This window comes from Chaetodon trifascialis, chromosome 12 (genome assembly GCF_039877785.1).
Source record: "Chaetodon trifascialis isolate fChaTrf1 chromosome 12, fChaTrf1.hap1, whole genome shotgun sequence".
Taxonomy (NCBI): domain Eukaryota; kingdom Metazoa; phylum Chordata; class Actinopteri; order Chaetodontiformes; family Chaetodontidae; genus Chaetodon; species Chaetodon trifascialis.
Window position 1 is genome coordinate 16,337,923 of NC_092067.1, and position 20,660 is coordinate 16,358,582.

At 42.8% G+C, this 20,660-nt stretch overlaps 2 protein-coding genes across 4 annotated transcripts in view; both read left to right on the forward strand.

The window, feature by feature from the left end:
- Positions 1-1,177: 1,177 nt before the first annotated feature.
- Positions 1,178-6,204, forward strand: tra2b (transformer 2 beta homolog). Of its 2 annotated transcripts, none has more exons than XM_070975612.1 (8): positions 1,178-1,409; positions 3,955-4,100; positions 4,207-4,369; positions 4,604-4,792; positions 4,889-5,004; positions 5,563-5,685; positions 5,822-5,892; positions 5,981-6,204. In XM_070975612.1, exons 1-8 carry the CDS (start codon positions 1,377-1,379, stop codon positions 5,989-5,991), a joined length of 852 nt encoding a protein of 283 aa, XP_070831713.1. In that variant the 5' UTR covers positions 1,178-1,376; the 3' UTR covers positions 5,992-6,204. The 2 variants fall into 2 exon arrangements, with proteins under 2 accessions (XP_070831713.1, XP_070831714.1); XM_070975613.1 differs by having other exon boundaries at positions 1,290-1,409; positions 5,825-5,892.
- A 3,561-nt stretch (positions 6,205-9,765) lies between these two features.
- Positions 9,766-20,660, forward strand: part of igf2bp2a (insulin-like growth factor 2 mRNA binding protein 2a) — a 52,050-nt gene continuing 41,155 nt past the window's right edge. For both annotated transcript variants that reach the window (XM_070975515.1, XM_070975516.1), the window contains exons 1-2: positions 9,766-10,027; positions 11,197-11,257. In XM_070975515.1, the coding sequence (XP_070831616.1) occupies positions 9,853-10,027; positions 11,197-11,257 (236 nt within the window). In that variant the 5' untranslated portion in view covers positions 9,766-9,852. The remainder of the gene's footprint in view (positions 10,028-11,196; positions 11,258-20,660) is intronic.

Genomic DNA, 20,660 nt, shown 5'->3' on the forward strand with positions numbered 1-20,660 from the left:
GCACTCAAAGTGATTGATTATATTTTCTTTCTACTTCCCAATGCAGGTGCCAATGAGTAACTGGATCCAGAGTCTGGTATTCTGTTTAAATCTGCTCTCAGGTTATGTCAGATGTGGAAAAGGGTTAATTATAACTTCTGGTCTTAAGTAGAAAATATGGGCAACATTACAGCAATTTCACTTTTCTCTCTTAGTATTTTGTATTATCATCACAAACTCTAGTCTGTACTTTTAGACTGTGTTCACTCACTTCTGATCTGTGATAAACGTGTCATATGGTGCAAATAAAAAGGCAAGTAAGAACTGAGAAATTGCATTTCTCTAATATAACTAAAATTAGCACTGTGATAAGTTGTGCCTGCCGCTGACAATTAGATTTCTGCATCTGATCTCTGAATCACTTTGTTTCATTTTCTGCCTCCTTCTCAGCCTCTGCTCACTTTCAATAAAGAAAATGCAACTGTAAAGGTAATGGTCTTCATTGTGGGTTTGTCACGCCTCTGTCTTGCAGAGGTCTTGCATTATGGTCCGTGGACTCGAGACTGCTTTCAGTCCTTTTCTGTTCAAATGTGTGTGAAAATGAAACATCCCTTTATGTGCATTTACCAGCGTGCAATGATTTGGGGTTTTACTGAAACGCTTCTACTGCACTGACAAGAGTCCAAATCAAATCAAGGATGTAGTTTGCAGCTCTGGTCTATGAGGCGCTTTCCTGCTCCTGCCACTTTCTAAGCCAGTGAGTAACACTTACAGTGGCTCTGAGTGCTTTGACGCTGGAATAAACAGCCTCATTTTACCTCCAGGTATCATTTTCTGCTCTTCACTGCCTAAATAAAGCTGCAGGGGGAAGAGGAAAAGGAAGAAACAGGTGAGGAAGAGATAGCAGGAAGAGACATTTAGCACTGTGCTATGGTGTTAATGGCATTCAGTCCGTCTGATGACAACGTGTGAAAAGTCTTCCAAAACACGATAGCTGCCAGGTGAGAGCATGAAATGATGAAACAGTGACCGGTGGGAGGCGTACATCTTTTAACAACAATTGTTATTATTATGATTATTATTTTTAAGAATTGCATAAAAAGCCCTTAAATAAATGTCTTCATTTGATCTGAAACTATTAGTGCTTTTATTTTGTTAAAAGCCAAAAGGGCTTTGAGCAAACTTTCTCATAAGCTTCGTTAAGGAAACTGCAAACATTATGGAGGAATGCAATTGTTTACCAGGACCGGCGGTGGCTTGAGGGGGCGTGGGAGCTCACGTTCACAGTTGCAGCTGCGCCACACGCTCATTAGCATAGTGACACATGTTGTAGACTGTAGCTCGCTGGTTAGCACCGGTGCATAAAAACCTGTCATTTAGTGTTAGTGTCGCTAAAAATGAGCGATAACGGCAAAGGTTACGGCGAGCGGGTACGTATGAGCCGCTTTGAGTGTGACGTGTTCATTGAGTTAATGTATAAAATGACTCGGTTTTAAGGCACTGAAGTGGTAACGCCCACAGCCCTCATATTGTGTTGGCTAACGCTGGTTAGCTAATGTTAGCTAGCTAGCGCAAGTCGAAATCTGTTACTGGGATATTATTTGTTTAATTAATGAAACATGACGTTTTCATGCTTGCTTGGTAATATTGTATAATTAAATTATACCGTTATATTATTTCATGGCTAAATGGAACAGATATCGTCTGCTAATATCTGTTAGCTAGCTGGCAAACGCTAGCTTATCAATGTTAGCTAGGCCACAGCCCTGAACGAGAGATGCAGTGCAAAGACGCCAGCTTTAGCCAACCCAGTTATCATAACCCCAACCTGTGAATGATCAGTGTGATGATTTGAATGTTTAACGTTAGCCAGGTGTTTTACCAGCATGATTTAACGTTAGCGACCTGAATAAATAGAGTTCTAAAAGCAGTCAGACATGTTAAACACCTTGCATATAACATCACAGTCTGTATGCAGAAACACAAAGCAATGTTTACTGTTCTTTGGCGACTATAGGTTAATTCTCCACAGTAATTCATTTAATTTAGTAATTTTAAAACGTCAGAAAGCTGCATTTTGACACAGTAGACATTATGTGGATTGAGTGATGTGAATGTACATTTGCTAACAGTCTTAGAGTATCGTCATGATTTCTCACATTTTGATTTTAATGATGTTAAACATGATAACCAAGTAAAACACGAACGGCCTCAAGATTTCTCCTCATTCATTTGGATTAATTCGCACATGAGCCTTGTATCCTGGAAACACTGTGGTGCCATTCTGCAAGCAGCAGGTCGCCATGTTATCATGGCAGACTGGTACCTTCTGCCAATGGGCTGACCATGTCTGCACATCTAAAACTGAGGACAACTTGCAGTGGATCAAAAACCACTCTTCATTCACACACCTCATATATTATTTTCTGCAAGTTATGTCCAGCTTGCACAGCATCATATTGGCTTCATAGTGTGATCATCTATAACCAATCGCAACTCACATGACGTGATTTTAGTAGATTTTCACAGTATATGGAGGCAGTTTTCTGAACAGATGAGAGTATAAATACTTTGTAATAAGTCAGACATCAGTTGCATATTTATTATCCTAACACTTATGATTTTATTTTAAGTAAATTAACAATGCCAGGCCACCAGGACTACATATGTTTGTGTGTCACTGTGTTAAAATGGTTCCACTTTCAGGGAGATGTGTCATTAGTCTTGTTATATCCACAGCTTATGTGTTGAACATGGCTACCAAGGTTTCATGTCTTGATGCGAGTCAATGCAAATGAATAGCAGCAGCATCTTGAGGTCGTTTGGCATTTTCGAGATTTATTTAATTAAATCTGAGTAGGTATTGCTCACATTCAGTGGTTTGTGATACACATTTATGCCTTAGAGGCCACTTTACGGAAATTATGTCAACAGGATCCATTTAAGAAAGAGCAAAATGCATTTGAATTAAAAGTGTTCATCGATTGGTAGCTCATATTATTCTCTGCCTTTTTGTGATTGTGTATGGGCATGAGTGAATATTGTTTGTTCTGTTTTCTTGATCTAAATAGCCTCATGTTTGACAGCCTACCAAATTGTCAATATACAATCAAAGTGGAAATATTAGATGAAAGTGCAGTTTTAAAGATGATCAGACCTTCCTTGTGTTTGCATCTAAGATGCTTCTTCTTGAAAGTGGCAGATAGGACATAATAGTGAATGTAAAACCACTGAATGTGAAATATTTATTGACCTAACATTAAAGATTTGTATTATGTGCTCTTAAACATTCCCATGCATGTCATAAGATCGTAATAACACATTAAAAGTTGAATGAGGGTGCAGTTTTAATTGTAGTCATATATTCTTCATCCTTTTCTTTTCCATAAAGGTTAAGGTTGGACGAAGAAAATACGGAAGAAGTCTCATGTCCACTTTATTTTCAGTAATATGAAGCTCAGATGTGTGAAGCTGAAATGTTGAATGCATGCTAAAACAGCAGGAGGGAAGAAGTATGGGCAGTGTGTGAGATGGGGGAAGTAAGAAGAATTAAGACAATTGAAGAAAGAAGAATAATGTGAAGTAATGAAGTTACTGAAATGAAGTTAAGGAAGTAATCTGGATAAGGTCACTGCGCTAAGTAATTTTCTGGTCTGTTTGTCAAATGCGTGCATGTTCTTTTTAATGAATACAACACACATTAGATTAATCATTACAATTTTTACACAACTCACAAATGTTCTGTTCTTTCACCATGTTTTCAATTAACTTACAGTAATTAATGTAATCATATTGTTCTCATATTATCCATGACTGCAAAACCTGCATTCCTTATCCAAAGTCCTAATTTTTTTTTTTCTCTGTGCTTTCACAGGCTAGTTTAAATTCTTATCATATAAATATTAAGGCAAATTTGTCAGTTTGTCCTCTCACTGGTGCTAATAAGAGGCGTGTTGGTGTGTGTGGTTCGTTCAGGAGTCTCGCTCTGCATCCAGGAGCGTAAGTCCACGGGGCTCCGGGAAGTCTGCGAGCCGTTCCCCGGCTCACTCACCTGCCCATTCAAAAGAAGGCTCCCGCCACTCCCACTCAAAATCTCGGTCTCGGTCCAGGTCGAAATCTGGGTGAGTGACAGTTTGTTTGGAATTATATGGATATAAAACTCCAGTTGTAGAGCAATTTGGTGTGAATTACCATAGAACTGATATCAATATGCTTCTGTCTGCACAGGTCCCATTCCCATCGTGGCTCACGCAGACATTATAGCCGATCTCGCTCCCGCTCAAGGTCCTATCGTCGGCGATCTCACAGCAGGTCCTACAGTGGAGAGCGCCGGCGCAGGAGCCATAGCCGCTCACCCATGTCCAACCGCCGCAGGCACATAGGCAACCGCGTAAGTGCTCAGTGGACCCGGTCGGTACAAGATGTTTGTCATATATCTAAAGGTCAGTCAGCTTTGCTTGTGTTCTTCTTACATAATGTCTCAGAGTATTTTTCTTGAGTTAATGATAATAATAATAATAAACTCATTTGTTTTGAATGTGAAGGACTCTTCCAGTGGTTTATTACATCCAAGTATATGATCATATCATGTCATATAAGAGCCTTAATAACTCTAAAATTGCAGGCTAATCCAGATCCAAACTGTTGCCTGGGAGTGTTTGGCCTGAGCTTGTACACCACAGAGAGGGATCTGAGGGAAGTCTTCTCTAAATATGGCCCCCTGTCGGATGTCTCCATCGTGTATGACCAGCAATCAAGGCGCTCCAGAGGCTTTGCTTTCGTTTACTTCGAGAACAAAGATGACGCTAAAGAGGTATAAGAATGAGAGTTGACAAAGGGCCCCGTCAAACTTGTTCTTGGAAGCTTTTCTGGGTCAAGAGAGGTCAGTTATGCATGTGTTGACTGTCAGGCAAAGGAACGAGCCAACGGCATGGAGCTGGATGGTCGGAGGATCCGAGTGGACTTCTCCATCACAAAAAGACCTCACACCCCCACCCCTGGAATCTACATGGGCCGGCCCACATAGTAAGCCATCTGAAACACACTGAGTGTTTGTGTGGATTAATCATAATAATTAGAAAACATATTCAATCAATAGTCAATCTGTGGAGAACATGGGCAACAAAATCGTCCAGTTTGTCCTGGGGAAAGTTCATAAAAGTGCCATTAAGCATAATTTTTGGAAGGTGGATACTCTAGGCCTCTGTTCATCATTGGCAATTCAATTCGGCTCTGGTTACTTTAATTCACCTTAACTAAAGTGGCAAATTTAGCTGTCATAGAGTGTGTTATCATAGGTGGACAATCCATTCCTCCAGAGCTGCATGTGTCATGTCATGAACAGAAATTGTGTTATTAATGAATCTAAATCAAAGTTACAAACTAAACCCAGAATAGAGTCAGTGAAACCTCAAAACCAGTCAGGCAGAAATAAGCACAGATTAGGTGAAGCACAGGAACGCTTATATTGAATTGTCTTTTCAAATTGGATTGGAGTTGCAAAAATAAAATACAGCAGAACTGTAAATCTAATGAAGTGAGAAATCCGAACAAAATCTCATCTTCACATTGTCTTCTGTGCAGTGGTGGAGGGGGTCCAAGTGGTCCTCGGCGCTATTCACGTGACTACGACCGCGGATATGATCGCGGATACGACCGAGGTGGCTACGACCGCTATGACGACAGAGACTACTACAGATCATACAGGTGACTACCTCAATCTTTTTACCGTAATGCTGCAGACTACCACTGAGTGTGGGACTGTCAATGTTTTTTTTTTTTTAATAAAATATGAAATTGACAAAAAGGCAGAAAACGGAAACTTAATTTTGTCTCGTTCCAGAAGGCGATCTCCTTCACCGTACTACAGAGGGGCTTACAGGTCTCGGTCCAGATCACGGTCTTACTCTCCGCGTGAGTGCTCCTCATAAATTATCAGGTGTTTTATTGACCGGTTGCGATGTGTTTGGGCTGGTCAAACGATTGTGTTTTGGTTTCACAGGTCGCTACTGAACGCTGCCATCAAGCCCATCTTCTTCCCAAGCACAGACAGGAAATGCTTCTGAGTGGTTTGATTGATTTCAGAATTGATCTCCTTTCTTCTGTTTGTTAATGTACATGAGTCCAAACATATACTGAGATCAGTGGTGAAGCAGTCCCGTTTTTAATTTTAAATGTACAGGCAGTGAAAGGAAATTATATATGAATGTTTTGATGTTTTTCTTTTTTAAAAAAACACAAATTGGGTGAAAATTCATCTTTGAACCGATTAAAGGGAGGATGCATTTTTTCACTTTGAGTCATGTCCTTCTTACAGCACCGATAAACGATAATTATGATAACTGTAGAGCCACTATCAAACGTTAAATTAACAAATAAATTATGGAATGAGCTGAAATCCAAAACGCTTTTCTTTAACAAACTATCAGAACAGACTAAAAGTATCTCAGCTACCAGTTCAGCTCTTGCTTGAAATAAACTAGTCTGACATGATTTATTCAACTGAACTGGAAGCGATGTGGCTAAATGCATTAGTGAAGATCCAACTTAGCTAATAAACCCTGCGAGACACACATTCCCTTATCCTGTTTCCAGAGCTTTGAATCTTTTCCCACATCTCAGATTTTTACATTAATTCAAATAATAATAGGTGGTTCAGTCTGATCCTCAGGCTAATTTTCCTGACTGGAGGCTCTAAATATGTCTCGTAAAAATGCCAGACAGGCACCTGTTGTAACTCGCTTTTGGACAAATATACGAGGATAATTATCCACGAGTGATTGCGCGTGAACAAGTCACGCTAATTTCACCAAGTAAACTGTGTAAACTACTGCTCACCACGCGGTGAAGCAAAACCTGTCCAGCAGCATCCGGCTGTTCAACATCTACCCCTACTGGTCACAATGGAGTTCAAGCTTGTTCCAGCATCCATGATAGAGAGCACAATACACAGCATGATAAGCTGTAGGACTTGTTGGGCTAAAATAAAAGAATGAAAATGAAAAGAGCATAAACAGGTTGATTCTTTACTTAAAGGGTCAGTTCACTCTAATTATAGATGGATGTAAATTCCTCCTTTCACCCCAACACAAAGGAGGTGAATGGATTCTTACAGTGTTGATGAATGTTATGTTTTTTGGTGGGTTGGTAGCTTGAGTGAACAAACTCCTTTGTAAAGAATAGAATATTATTGCCAATCATTTGCTTCCTGTAGTAAAGATATTGTTGTACTAATATGTAAATGCTCTTAACTGTTCTCTATATTGACCACTTTATAGGTGTTTTTTAAGCGTATGTCTTGCATGTACATTTCCCTCTGAAATACTGAATAATAGCAGAAATCATAAAAAGGAAAACAAAGAAGGAAACGATCATTTAAACTGCCAGTTCCTCAACACTGTACTTGTGTGCAATGGTGAATAGTTACGTCACTCTTTGGTTTATTGCACAAAATAACAGAAATGGACCCTTGAGACAGTCTAGATATTAATAGGAATATGTTCAGCTATTGTACCATGTTTTGTCCCACAGGGGAGAAACTTGTACAGAGGATGTGAGATGTATTTTTTCTTTCATTTTAATCCCATTTTTCATGAATGTAGTTTTATTTATAGGTGTTTATTTCCTTTGTTTACGTCATCAGCGTTGGTTTTACTTTGGTGAATAAACAACCTTGAATTAAAGGGTTTTCTCTCTTGAGATGGTAGAGGTATTTAAAATCATTAATACGGGAAAAAAAAAGTCAAATCAGCTCCTCAAACGTTTCTCAGAGTGTTGAGATAGAGAGCAAAGCAGGAAGACCGATGAAAAGACAACAGTCACACAGCCGACCACACCTTGGAAACTGCATAAGCTGATTTATTCCCCTCCTCTGCCGCAAGTCTACATGTATGTGTGCGCTGTTTGTTTTGGTCAGCAGGTCAGCATGTCACATCCCCTCCAGTTGAATTTTCCTCCCTCAGAGGAAATCATTTTGGGTGCTTGCATGATTTGTCAGCATGCTGACCTAATTGGGCATGACATGTTAACAAGAAAGGATGTAAACAAATCCTGAGTGTGCGGTTGCATTTTTTGATCTGCTTTGTGTTTACCCACTCAGAAAAGGAGAAAATGGAAAATTTTATTGCCACTGAAATGGGACTGCAAAAGCAAAGCAGGGCAAAGTGAAACGCTGTAATTGGATATTGTTAAAAACCATCTATTGAGTCTCAGGAGTAGTAAAATTAATTTAAAAATGATTTAGTGCAGGAATGAAATGAATGGGTGGTTCACTTTGAACTCTGAATGAGTGTCAGCCGGCTGCAGAGAGGCCTGCAGCAACTGTGTTAGCATGTCATCAGGAAAGTAACTAAAGGGCTGTTTTGCAAATAGGCCACAGCTTGGACATTCCTCTGTTCACACACTGACGTAAACAAGGAGAGGGATGGTCACTCCTGCTGCTGGCACTCTCTCCACCACAGTAGGGTGGCAGTAATGTTCCAAGGCACAGGCGAGTCACATGTAGAAACACTCAAGAGCTGTAGGCTGAAGGCTCCTCCCCTTGGTAACTCGTGTAGGTACAGGACTACACATCCGTGCGTGAGCACTGCAGCCTGTGGCCCCCTCCCCTCAAGCTTCAGCTTTTATTTTGAAACCCACCTCACTTGACCAAACACACACCCCATGCACGCATCCACATTTTTTAATTAATTAATTAATTTATTTATTTTTTTAAAAAAGGGATGCTATACCTTTACTGAAGCCTGGAGTGTGAGCTCAGACTGGCTGAGTGACGGTGCGTAAAGGCCGCCTCCCTCACGCACACACGCAAAGTGAGGGCCAGGGATCCCCTCGCTTCTCCTTATCTGCATCTAAAAATAAATATTTGCTCAGTTTCACGTTTTGCAGCCGGGTCTATTAGCGCTGTCCACAGGTCGGAGAGTAAAGCCAAAGTGTCATCACCTTTAATAACATTGTGTGGAGTTAATGGCACAGACGGTGCAGGTCGGGGCTCTTAGACTGCGGCCCCTGACGAGGATGGACAGCTAAATGTTTGGTTCAAGCTCAAGAGCAGAAGGTGAAAGAAGGAAAGGGTGCTGCAAGGTTTCACTTTCTCTCTTGTTTTAAATAGCCTTTATTTTTTTGCAGTTGTGTAATGATAAACAGATACCAGAAAATCCTGATTATTCGAGATGTTTTTTTTTATTATTATAGGATAGCATCTCAAACAGGGTTAGGACCCCCTGCACGCTGCTCCATAAATCCATATTTCTGTGCCACTCATAAATAAATAAAAGGCAAACTGTGGGGATCAGTGACACTGTTTGGGTCGACAAGTACAGTGACAACGACTTGATTCTCCACACAGTAGCTCTTTTTCAACCCCCCCCCCCACCCCCCCTCCAAGCCTGGAGGGACCCAAGGCACGGCCCTTATTATGATTTGATGAAATAACCCCTCTGCCTCCTTTAAGCCCATCCCTTTGCTGAATGTACCCAGTGATCATCATGCCACTTTCATAGCCTGATGCACTTTCCACGCTGGAGAATCAGGAGTGATCGCACATGCACCTCCAAACAGTTTTTCTTGTGATTTTAAGGGAGATTTTATTTAGAGGCGGTGCTTGTTGGCTCCAGAGTAGCGTCGTAACGACACTTTTTTTTCTCCCCCAGTCCCTGTTAAAAGAGTTAGACCAGGGCCAGAGTTGGTGCTGGGGGTCGCTTATAGCTTAGTAATTTCCTGGGGGGTAATTGCTGCGTTTTTTTTTTAATCCCAGCAGATATTTTTCTATTTTCTAATTTCATTTTATTTTTATTTTTCTACTTTGAATATCGCCACTCTCTCACTCTTAAGATCTGATAGCCTGCCCCTTCGAGATTTTCCCCCTTTCAGATCATGAACAAACTATATATTGGGAATTTAAGTCCTTCGGTCACTGTCGAGGACTTGAAGCAGCTCTTTAAGGAGAGGAATCTACCAGTGCCCGAGCAGATCCTACTGAAATCCGGCTATGCTTTTGTGGACTTCCCCGACCAGAACTCGGCCATAAAGGCTATAGAGACTCTTTCTGGTAAGTGTGGATTTGATAAGTGATGCTGCTGGTGACAGGGAAAAATTCACAGCGGGTCAAACTGCAAGATCAGGTTTAAAAACACAATAGCTCAGCGTGTCCGAAATGTGCAATATTAATCATTGCTTGTGTTATTATTATTTTGTGTGTGTGTGTGCTGCTCGGGACAGTGTTTGCGATCACATCCGTGTGCCATCAGAGTTGAGATGAACGCTCAGCAATGCACGCTCCAACAAAAAATTGGATAAATTATCGATCACAGGACACACTCGGGGCTTTAGTGCCCGTTTGCCTAAAGAAAACACGAGCCGTCGTAACGCTATTAACGCGCACAATAACCTATACTTTAGAGATTCCGATAGTGTGGGGCGCTACTTTGCGATCACCCGCTGGAATGTATGGGATGGTCTGATGGTTCGGGTAGGCATAATTATTTTTCACTTATTTTTTATCTTGATTTTATTGAAGGGAGCAGAGCGAAGCGACCGCGGAAAACTTGTCAGATCCATGTTCCTCTGATGTCTGGCTATGTTTTTACGAGGTGTCTTGGAGGTGGGTCATGGGGGTCCGGAGGAAAGAGCTAATAAACAGGTAGCTGAGGGGGTACGAGGTGAGACGCTAATTCCGTGCTGCGCCAGGCCACTCTCTATAATAGTAACGAAAAGCCGTGTTCAAGCTTCGCCGAAGAGCGCTTCAAACTCACCCCCGGCTGGGTCAGCGTGGAGAATTAAGAAACACCTACCTAGAATAGAAAGAGTACAAGCCATTCTCCTTTCAAACCATCTCTCCTTTTGATGTTGCATTCTTTACTGAGAGCAGAAAAAAAACACCCCTCATTGCACTGTGAGGGTTGTGGGAGTGGAAAGCATGGCTGCCCATTTCCCCCATACTATAAAAGCTTATCATGCTTCATTTTGGCGCCGCTTGGCTCATTTGTGACCCTCAAAATGTGCCACCGTGCTTGTTTTAATGTAAACATACCCCAGTTTATCCGCCGCCGTGCGCGCAACGCGCCCGTGCGGAGTACTTCTCGTAGGGGCTGGCTGTTTGAATGGGGACGCACCTACTTGGAGAAGTGATTCAAAGTGTTGCTGTGAAGGCCTACCAGCTTGCATTGTTACTTCCATGACACACAGCTAATGTTACATTATCAACTTTCGTCCTTACAGGTAAAGTTGAATTACACGGAAAGGTGATAGAGGTAGACTACTCTGTTCCCAAAAAACTAAGGTAGGCCTACAATCTGACACACACACTCCCTCTCTCTCTGTCTCTGTGTGTGTGTGTCTCTCTCTCTCTCACACACACGCACGCACACACACATTGTGTCCTACGCCTATACTGTGCCCCATGGCAAACTGTGTGACCTGTAGGCTTCCGCTGTGAAATATAGCAAGCACATTTCCCCCCTCTTTTCTCGGCTTGTGTGTGTGTGTGTGATTTGAAGCACGCTGTTGACGTTTCATTTCCCGACGATGGAAATGTAACTGCATGGCGATGAAACAAAAGAGACAAAAGCGACAAAGAAACAGTTTAGTCCCAACACCCGCGCAACACCGCTGCCATATCGCGTGATCTGCAGCATGAGGCCTCTCCCACTGTTAAAACACGAAGTCACGCACAAAGTGCACGCGTGTAATAATTGCATCTTAATTGAATCCCTCATACAGGCTGTCGCCAAACTTCCGCACAGGCCGCTGCGCGTATTTAAATTCTGCTTTTGTGCCTACATGTAGGCGATTAAGTTAGGTTTCACTATAACACTGCAATGCACGGTGCGTTGCATACCAATCAGCCTGGCCTCTCCTCTGCCTACTATATGTATATATATGTGTGTGTGTGTGTGTGTGTGTGTGTGTGTGTGTGTGTGTGTGTGTGTGTGTGTGTGTGTGTGTGTGTGTGTGAGAAGAAAGCGTGAGTCCCAAGGTTTGTGAGCGGATCTATAGGCCAACCCAAAACTCCACCACCACGACACGCACTGGCGTCTTTTGTCTTCTCAGTTATCTGCTCGTCCACGCAGTACGCAAACACAACATATCCACGAGCTTTTTAATTGCGTTGGAATAACAATTAAACGAGGCCATGCGTAATTCGTAATAAACTCGCTCGTTTGTGGCATATTATGCAGCGTATTGCACTCTCAACATGTATGGATTCGCCCTGGTTTCATCTCAATGGCCACGACTGTAGGGAAAGACTACCTTGCGTGACAAAAAGGTAAATATTCAAGCCCCTTGTGGAGGAACACGTGACCCATACTTTATGCGCTTCCAGCATGGTCCTCCCCCTTCAGTGCAGGCTACACTTTTCCTGCATTACAGCTCTCGTTTTTTTTCTCTGTGCCCCACTGTAGAGAAAATACGTAGGCCTGTGTTAGAAATGTCCTATGATCGAGCTGCTGTGTTATTTCCTCGCTCTATGGCTCGATCTGAAAGCGTTTTGTAAGCTGCAAGGCGCAACATGGAGTAAAAGCCTGCGCCACTCCCCACAGTTAATGTGCACGTAGGCCATGGCAATGTTTGAGAGCCTCATAATGGCTGCCATGATGGCCCTGCACACTGCACGGCTATAGGCGGAATCAGATGGAGCAGATTTCCATACATGTGCCTGCGTGTGTCCAATCGGCTGCGTGTAGGGCTGCTGGCCGGGTGTGCGTGCTCTGAGAGGCCCTTAAAAGCGAAATCTTCGCCATATGAGCGAGGTGGACGCGAGCGCAGGCGCGCGACGCGCACAGGTGTTCATTTTGAAACACGCACGGAATCAGCGAGAAGTGGGTGAAATCGCACGTGGAGGTGAATCATTTTTCGAAACCGTTTTAAGGTGGTTTAAGCTTTCCCACGGTGGTTATTCAGTTCTACGTTTAAACCCCCCTCCCTCCAAGAGTTTGTTTAGACCCTCAGTCTGGTCTCGCAGAAACATTTGCATTAATTCAAAATTTGCAGTTTAAAATGGCAATTTTCCTGCTGGAGTGCAGAATGTATTTGTGGTAATTTATTAAAGTCCACGTGATGCAAATTTTCTGCCTTTTTAATTTGTAATTTTAATCCATTCTAGTTGTGTCAGACATGTTGAGAAATAACATTTATATTTAATAATAGAGGTTTAGAACAGCACTATTTAATTTGTAAATCCTACATTTAGGTAATAATAATAATTCTAGGTATTGTTGTGGATTTGATATATATATATGTTGCTCCTATAGTGAGTTCAGCAGGACTGAGGAGGGACCATTCATCAGGTTCAGTCATGTAGGAAGCGGTGTGTGAGCTTATGTTCAGGCCTGCTGGCATTTCTTGGTTTTGTGAGGCTGCTGTAGCTTCAGCTGCTGTTTGCTGTGTGTTCTGTTTGTTGATATATTTTAGCTGTGTTTTGTTGTGTAATGTCTTCAGTGTGTGAGCAGTCACAGCGGGATTGACAATTAAATTGCCCATTTTTAAGCATAGAAAATTATGATTGCTTATTGTATTGTCTTTGTAACAACATTTTGTTTGCTAATGAGTTTTGTTTTGTAATAAACGGGGCCTTTTAAAATGCAATTTTAAATAGTCCAGAAAAGACAAAGTGATGAATTGTTATTGTTTTGAAGTCCTTTTATTATTTAAATGTTGTTTCACTGACATTCATTTTATATTTTGAGATTTCAAATTGGCTCAAAAGTGTCAACTTTTGTATTATTTAGATATAAGTAATTTTAGCAGAAGTAGATTAGCCTTTTGATTTTATTTGTAAAAGCTTTCTTGTCATGGAAACTCCAGAATAATTACTTGCACTGTGTCAGTCATATTTCAAATAGTGTTTTAGAAATTATCAGGCTTATTTTTATTGAAATAATTGATTTGATCAGTGTTAAAATAATGTAGGTTACATAATATTAATTCATCCCAGATTTCAGTGCTGAGACAGCTGGAAGTGAATCAAGCCTTTTTTCTGTTAATGAAGAACTCAATTTTCTGATATACTTTATGTTATTTAATTGTTATTATCACTTGAGCTTGTTATGTAATTGCAGGTTTAAAATATAAACTGTCAAGTCATTTAACAATGAAATAGTCAATAGTTGAATCAAACAAACAAACCAAACTAATGAAACATTGGAGAAAATAAATAGATTTATGCAGAATGATTATCAATAATTCTTTTTTTTCTATTGTCTAAATTTGATTGGCAGAGTGGAAATGAGAAGTGGAAATTTGATAAGACTTCGTTGCTCGACCCAAAATATCTTTTTTGCATAAACCTAAATATCAGTCTTTCATTTTGCTCATGTTTTTTTTTTAGCAGTGTCTTATTTTGACACCAGGAGTCAGAAAACAACATTTTTCTCCCCCTTGTTAAGTTTCTTTGTGAAGAAAAGTCTCTGCTTGTGCAGCCCACGAGGAAACCGAGTGTGACTTGGTGTTCAATATTGGCGCGACATAAATGATATGCAGCGTTAGTAGGTGGTGGAGGTGCGGACAGAGCGACTAACGTGATGTCTTGCTTGTTATTGTGGGATAAACACGTTTAAAGCTGTCTGCCTGAGAACAAGCACACAGGTTTGTTTACTTTTGTGACAAAACCAGACTTTTCTCCTCCTAATTATCTCTCTGCAGCGTCGACTTAACCTTGAGTGAGAAAGTGCTCAAATAAACAGGTGATGAATTTGTGATAGAGTGCTAACTCTTGTGTTACACTCTGCTGGGCTGTAGCACAATAAACACAGGTTGAACTCTTTGTGCTCTTCATGTAAATCTAAGTTTGCGGCTTAATGCTGTTAGATAAAAGTGCACTGATCACGAGACCTTTTTCTCAGTAGACGATACAAACCAAGACATGGGTGTAAACATCTGCATTGCACCACCGTGGTGCACATGCAGATGTGTGTGTTGGGTTGTCAGTGCACACTGAGTCACAACAGTGAAATGTTATAGCCATCAGTTGATCCACTCTGAATCCATTAATACTCCCCAGTTGAGCCTGGGTGTAGGGGAAGCTCTCCAATTCGGGCTCTAGTTTTGTCCAGAGTGATAGCAGGAGGTGCTGCGCTGCTCCCCTCCAAAGCCACATCCACTGCACCCTCCTCCTGACTCCTCATATGTCCCCTCACCTGTCTGCAAGGAGGGATCGCACAAAGTGATCTGTTTTGCGGAGTGAGGGGAGCAGATGCGCTAGGCGTCTTTTGACTAGGCTCATTTTCTGCCTTTAAAAGCATTTCTTGTGTCTTTTTGCCTTGCGATTAGTTCCTCTCTGGTTTTTCACTCATGAAGGCTGAAAAAGAGATTCATGTGTACTGTCATGACTGAGCCCCTATGTGTGAGATTAATACTTATGAAGCATGAAAGAATAATGTCAAATGAGATCAGCACCTCCAGAAATAATGACTATTTGCTTGTCATGTGTTAGCTAAAACAGCTTTTATAGCATTTCAATTCTCCCAGCATTGCAAAACTTGCCCAGCGATTATTAACTTTTTCACAAAAGTGTACTTTTCTCCTGAAGTGATAACAGACTTTCTAGTACAACTGAGCATATAGCTTAAGGGAGTGGCAAGATAAGATGTGAGAGCATTGTAAATTCATTGTGTGCATATCAGAGCTGTGGGATCGGTGTTAAAGCTCTCCGAGAGTCAGGATATTCTTTTTATTTTAAAACAGACGCCTGCATGTGCACTGCAGCAGCGCATATAGAGATTCGCTTCTCTGTTAGCTGTCATTCGCATTCCACTCCAACCTGTTGCATGACTAATATGCTGCTGCAGCATTGCACTCATTACAACCAGGAGTTAAATAATCAGCTCGCTGACTCTCATGAGCAGCAGTGAGGAGGTGTGGAAGGTGTGGCCGGGATGAGGAGGATTGCATTTTCCTGTTAGTACTAAATCACCAAAATATACTGGAGATGAGAGGAGTCAAAGTGGAGGCTTTAACCTGAGGGAATGTGGCTGGAGAAGCGATAGCTGATGTGTTTGGTGGGTGACAGACTCCAGTTTGGGCTGAGAAACACCATCCAGAAGGAGATGAAGGGGCTGTTTCTTCTGCCTGTGCAATTATTTGTGTCCTCACCATTACGCATTACCCCACACTAGTTCCTATTATTTAATGACAAGAGTAATGGAGAGACAGGCCAAAATAAACCCTCATTGATTAGAGATGAGAGGCATAAAGCCTCCTTGAGCTGAGCCACTGAAGCATTTTCCTTCTAACGCTGCAAGAGAATGTGTCACTAATTATATATTCTTATTGGCTTGTTGAAGGCAGCGTCTGTTAGAAGAAAATAAAAGAGAAAGTTGAATTTCTGCGCATTGAATTTGTTAGAAATGAAACGTTTCCGAGGGCCAAAATGTATTTGTATTTCTTCAGCGCTGAATTCAACTTTTTCTTTTGCACAATTTCACTTTGCTGAACACCTGACCAAGGGCGCACGAGACGAGTCCGAGTCTGCTGTCTGTGCAAAATAAGAGTGCGACCGCCGTAACAATCCTCTGCAGGATCGACTGTGTTTTGAGCAGATGTTTGAGGATGCTGTTTTTCTAAGCAGGGTTTGATGAATTGCTGGAATCTTAAATGTGCTGCATGTGAATATTTAATGAATTACAAACCGTGATTATGAGTAGCGCAGTTTGAACCCCGGTTCTTTTTTGGGGGAAGTAATTTGAAGATGCGACAGCTGCTCTGTCTCTCCTTCCTTTCCTGTGTCCCTCCGGTGCTCGGCCTGTCCCTCGTGTGTGTGCGTGCAGCATGTTTGGAGAGGCGTGGGGGGTTTAATTCACGTGTATATATGTTCACACGCAGCTTGGGGACGACACTGGAGAAAGACAAAAGTTGTGGTGTATCCTGGCTAAGAGCTACATGCTGGATGTAAACTTAAGTGCTTCTCACCTGTCAGTGTGCCAGCACTCCCCTTGGGCGCACAAGGGTGTGGTCTCCATGGAAGGTTCGGCAGCTGAGGCGCACAGCAGGTGGCATTTCTCACACAGGCAGACCCTGTCCTTGTCCCATTTCAACACCGTATAACCCCACTGCCCCTGCTGGAACTTTAAAGCTCTGATGGGTCTTGAACAGGTGAAATGAATATGGCGAAAATTCCCAACAGCCAATCAGAGCAAACCGGGGACCGTAATGCTTACGCGCAGCCAATCCTGTGCAAGGGGGTTGAGTGGTAGGGGTCGAGGCTCTGTGACTAAGCCTGGAGCTGGGAATGCTGGCCTGAAGCTTCACCCAGGTTCAATGATCTTCTTAATCTCTTCTGTCGGACTTTTGCCCCTCACTCAGCCTCCTACCTTGCTTTTAATGTTCCAGGCAGAAGTGGGGCCACAGGGGGTGGCACAGGACCCCTCTTAAATCTGATTGGCACCCCTTGGAGCCCCCTACCACAGTCAGAAGGTGACAGGTAGTTGACTTATGAGTATCATAGATGGATTACTGAACAAACCTGGGCCTGGACCAAGAACCTCTGTGTGAAGTGACTGTTAACAAGTCATGTCGGAGAGTCAATCAAATGACTGCAAAGAAACACAAAATGCTTACAGAGAGAGAGGCAAAATGTCGACGAAGAGATGAAAAACAACCACAAACAGACAAAGAAGACCACAAAGAGATACAATAAAGCACAAAGAGACAACGAAATGACCACAAAGAGACAAAAAAAACCCACAGAGATGAGAAAACAGAGACAAAGACAACCACAAAAAAATGCAAAAAAAACCCCACAAAGAAATGCAAAACAACCACACAGACAAAAAACAACCACAGCTAGATGCAAAACGAGTGCTAAAAGATTCAAACTGACTAAACGACCTGTGACTGTGTCAGGAGAATTTTCTCATCATCTGTACATGGCTGTAGGCTGTGTTAGGTTACAAACAGCAGCTGTTTATTGATATTGTTTCATATTAGAACATTTGTCCTTCGTTTATAACTCTGGCTGAACAGTGCGACTCTTAATAATGGGCATATTATTATTGCCAAGAACCGGGGCTTTAAATGTGAGCGTGCCTCCGCCTGGGCAGACACAGCGCGCTGAACGCAGAGCCCTGCTTGACCTCATGTTTGTAATGTAACTGTTTTCGGTCACAGTAACTTGGACTGTTGCTGTTTAACTGAGAATCAGGAGCAAAACTTTGTCCAAAGTGAGCCTAAAGAGGAACTACACCCACGAGTGCGGTCAGGACCATCTCTCCCAGCGTGCTTTAAAATGCAGCAGAGGAGTGAGGGAGCAGCGACCGTGGGGGGGCCCCCCGTGGCTGCGTAGTGCGTGACGTGGAGGGTCAGGGGACACAGCGGAGACTGACTGACAGCCGCTCAGTGTAGCATAGATAGGTTTGTGGTGCTGCAGCTAACCTGCCACGAGCAGCTACTGCCAGACTCTGTCTCTGCTGGAAGGACAGGGAGTCCACTGAAGCTTTGACGCTCACCAGAGGCACATTTATGGCCCTCACTGTGTGGGTACCTGTGTTTTTATTGTGTCAGCACATAGCCATAGCCTCAACGTAACAGACAGGAAGTCTTTCCTACTGCATCACTGTTTGGGAGGAGCCAGAGAATTCAGCTGAGCCAAACTTTCATATGGAGCACATTTTTACTAATTTTCCAAAACGTGTCCCTCTTCTGCCCCACTCTGACCCCCCATTCAGAGGTTTCTGAACCAGTCCCTGGTCCCAGGAACATCCTGATATGGTGTAACAAAGAAATAACATGCATGGATTGTTTTGTACACACCGTGTCTCTCATGTTTTTTTTTGATGTCAGCTCTCTGTGAAGTAAATGTCGAATCCAGTCTTCTGACATTTACAGCATCTCGATGTGGGAGCAACACTGTGCCGTTGCGCTTGTGAATATGTGTGTCCATGTGTGTTTACAGGTTGTGCTGTATTCACTTCCAACTCTTCCAGGTTAGGTTCTCCATGTTGCCATGGGAACCAGTTTTGAGTGTTTTGCTTAGTTATAGGAGCAGCGCTTGAACGTTGGAGGCTTTCAGAAAATGAACCCAAAGTCCTCCGGTGTGCAGAACACCACGCAATCTGCACAAAAACAAACAGCCCCAAAAAAACAACAAAAGTTGAGTTTACAGCCTGAGACACCCTGAGATTCACCCGACAAGGCATCATTATAATATCTTCTGATATCACTGTCACAATCCTATGATTATAGCTTAAATTTGTTAGGAGCTGCTGTCAGTTTGGGGGCCCTATAATTTCCACCCATTTCCCAGGAGAGTGGAGACGGCCTACCGGTTATAGCTGCAAGCCTGGGCCTACGGTCCAGCCATGTGCTGGTGGCTCACGCTATGGGCGGTGCAGTGGTCAGAGTGCTGATTTTATATGACAGTGAATACACAGCCGAGTAAGGTGCCTCAGTAAAAATGCCTGAGTAAAGCTATCGCTTTATTGAAACCCTCAAGTGCTCATTTTCTTTCCACAAGTGTGGCAGGGAAAACTGCAGAGTGGGCTGTCCATCTATGTCACAGACGCAGCCCTTTTGTGACCTTTCTTATTCATAAACCCACTCGGAGCCGCCGTTTCCACCCTTTTCCATATGTATGCAACGGAAGCTGGGAAACCCCCCCCCCGCTCCTCCCCCCACACACAGAACAAGTCATCTACAGTAAGGTCGGCGCACAGCTGAGCCTCCGACACAACCTGGAGCACAGTCTGATCATTGTGTTTCCTCTGTTTCACACTGTCTCTGACGGAAGAGGAAGACATGGAGAGGACTTCCGAGTCAGAGACACGTGTGTGACCCACACGCATGCTTATGCTCTCCTCTTGGTGTGTGTCTGTGTGTGTCTCTGCTCCTGCGTGGGCAGAAATGAGCACTGCTGATAGAGGGCAGCATTTCTTCCCCCTGTCAGGGAGGCTCGCTGGCTGGCCGTGTGGGGCTGCTGCTGTCTCGAGGTGGTCTCACCCCCCTGCTCACAGAAAGGAGGATTTCTGGCTGTGGGTTTGAGACAGAAACCGAAAGCATGCATATTTTCCCATCAGCCCTTAACCGTACCTTCTCTTGACTAATGATCTGATTTTATTCCCTGACTTTGTACCCTGACTCATATCCAGCCTTCTGACTGGGAGTGTGATGTTAAAATGAACGTCCATTAAAGGAATATCCCAACACTGAGCAGGATGAATTTCGACAGCTGTAATGTAATAGACCCAGTTTAAATCATCACAAGCAGGGGTCCCCAACCCCAATTAACTGGGGCCTCTGGGGGACACAATGGCTGACACTGACACACACCAGTCTTTCCCTCATACCTCGTCACGCCGCTCCTCATGTTTTGAAGGGTGATGCTGGTTGAGATGAGACGGAAAGCAGCCACATTAACCTCCATCCTGTCCTGAAACTGTCCTCCTGGTCAGCTCATCTTTTAGTTTAAGATATAGAGACATTTCGACGTGCTATCAGACGCACTGCGGTAAAGCACAGGTCTGTTGGTCATATCTGACGTGTTCATGTGAGTGTGTTTTGATTTATGATCAGCTTTTTTTGCAGCCTTGTTTGAAAATTTAATTAGTACACGGATATAGAGGACTGGGGAAAAATCAAGATGGGAAAAAATAAAAAATGTATTTGCAGGCTGGATGTAACTATAAATAATGCAGCATGTTGGGGGCCTTATGAAATTGTCTTTTGGGTATGATCTGACCCCCGGGCCGGTT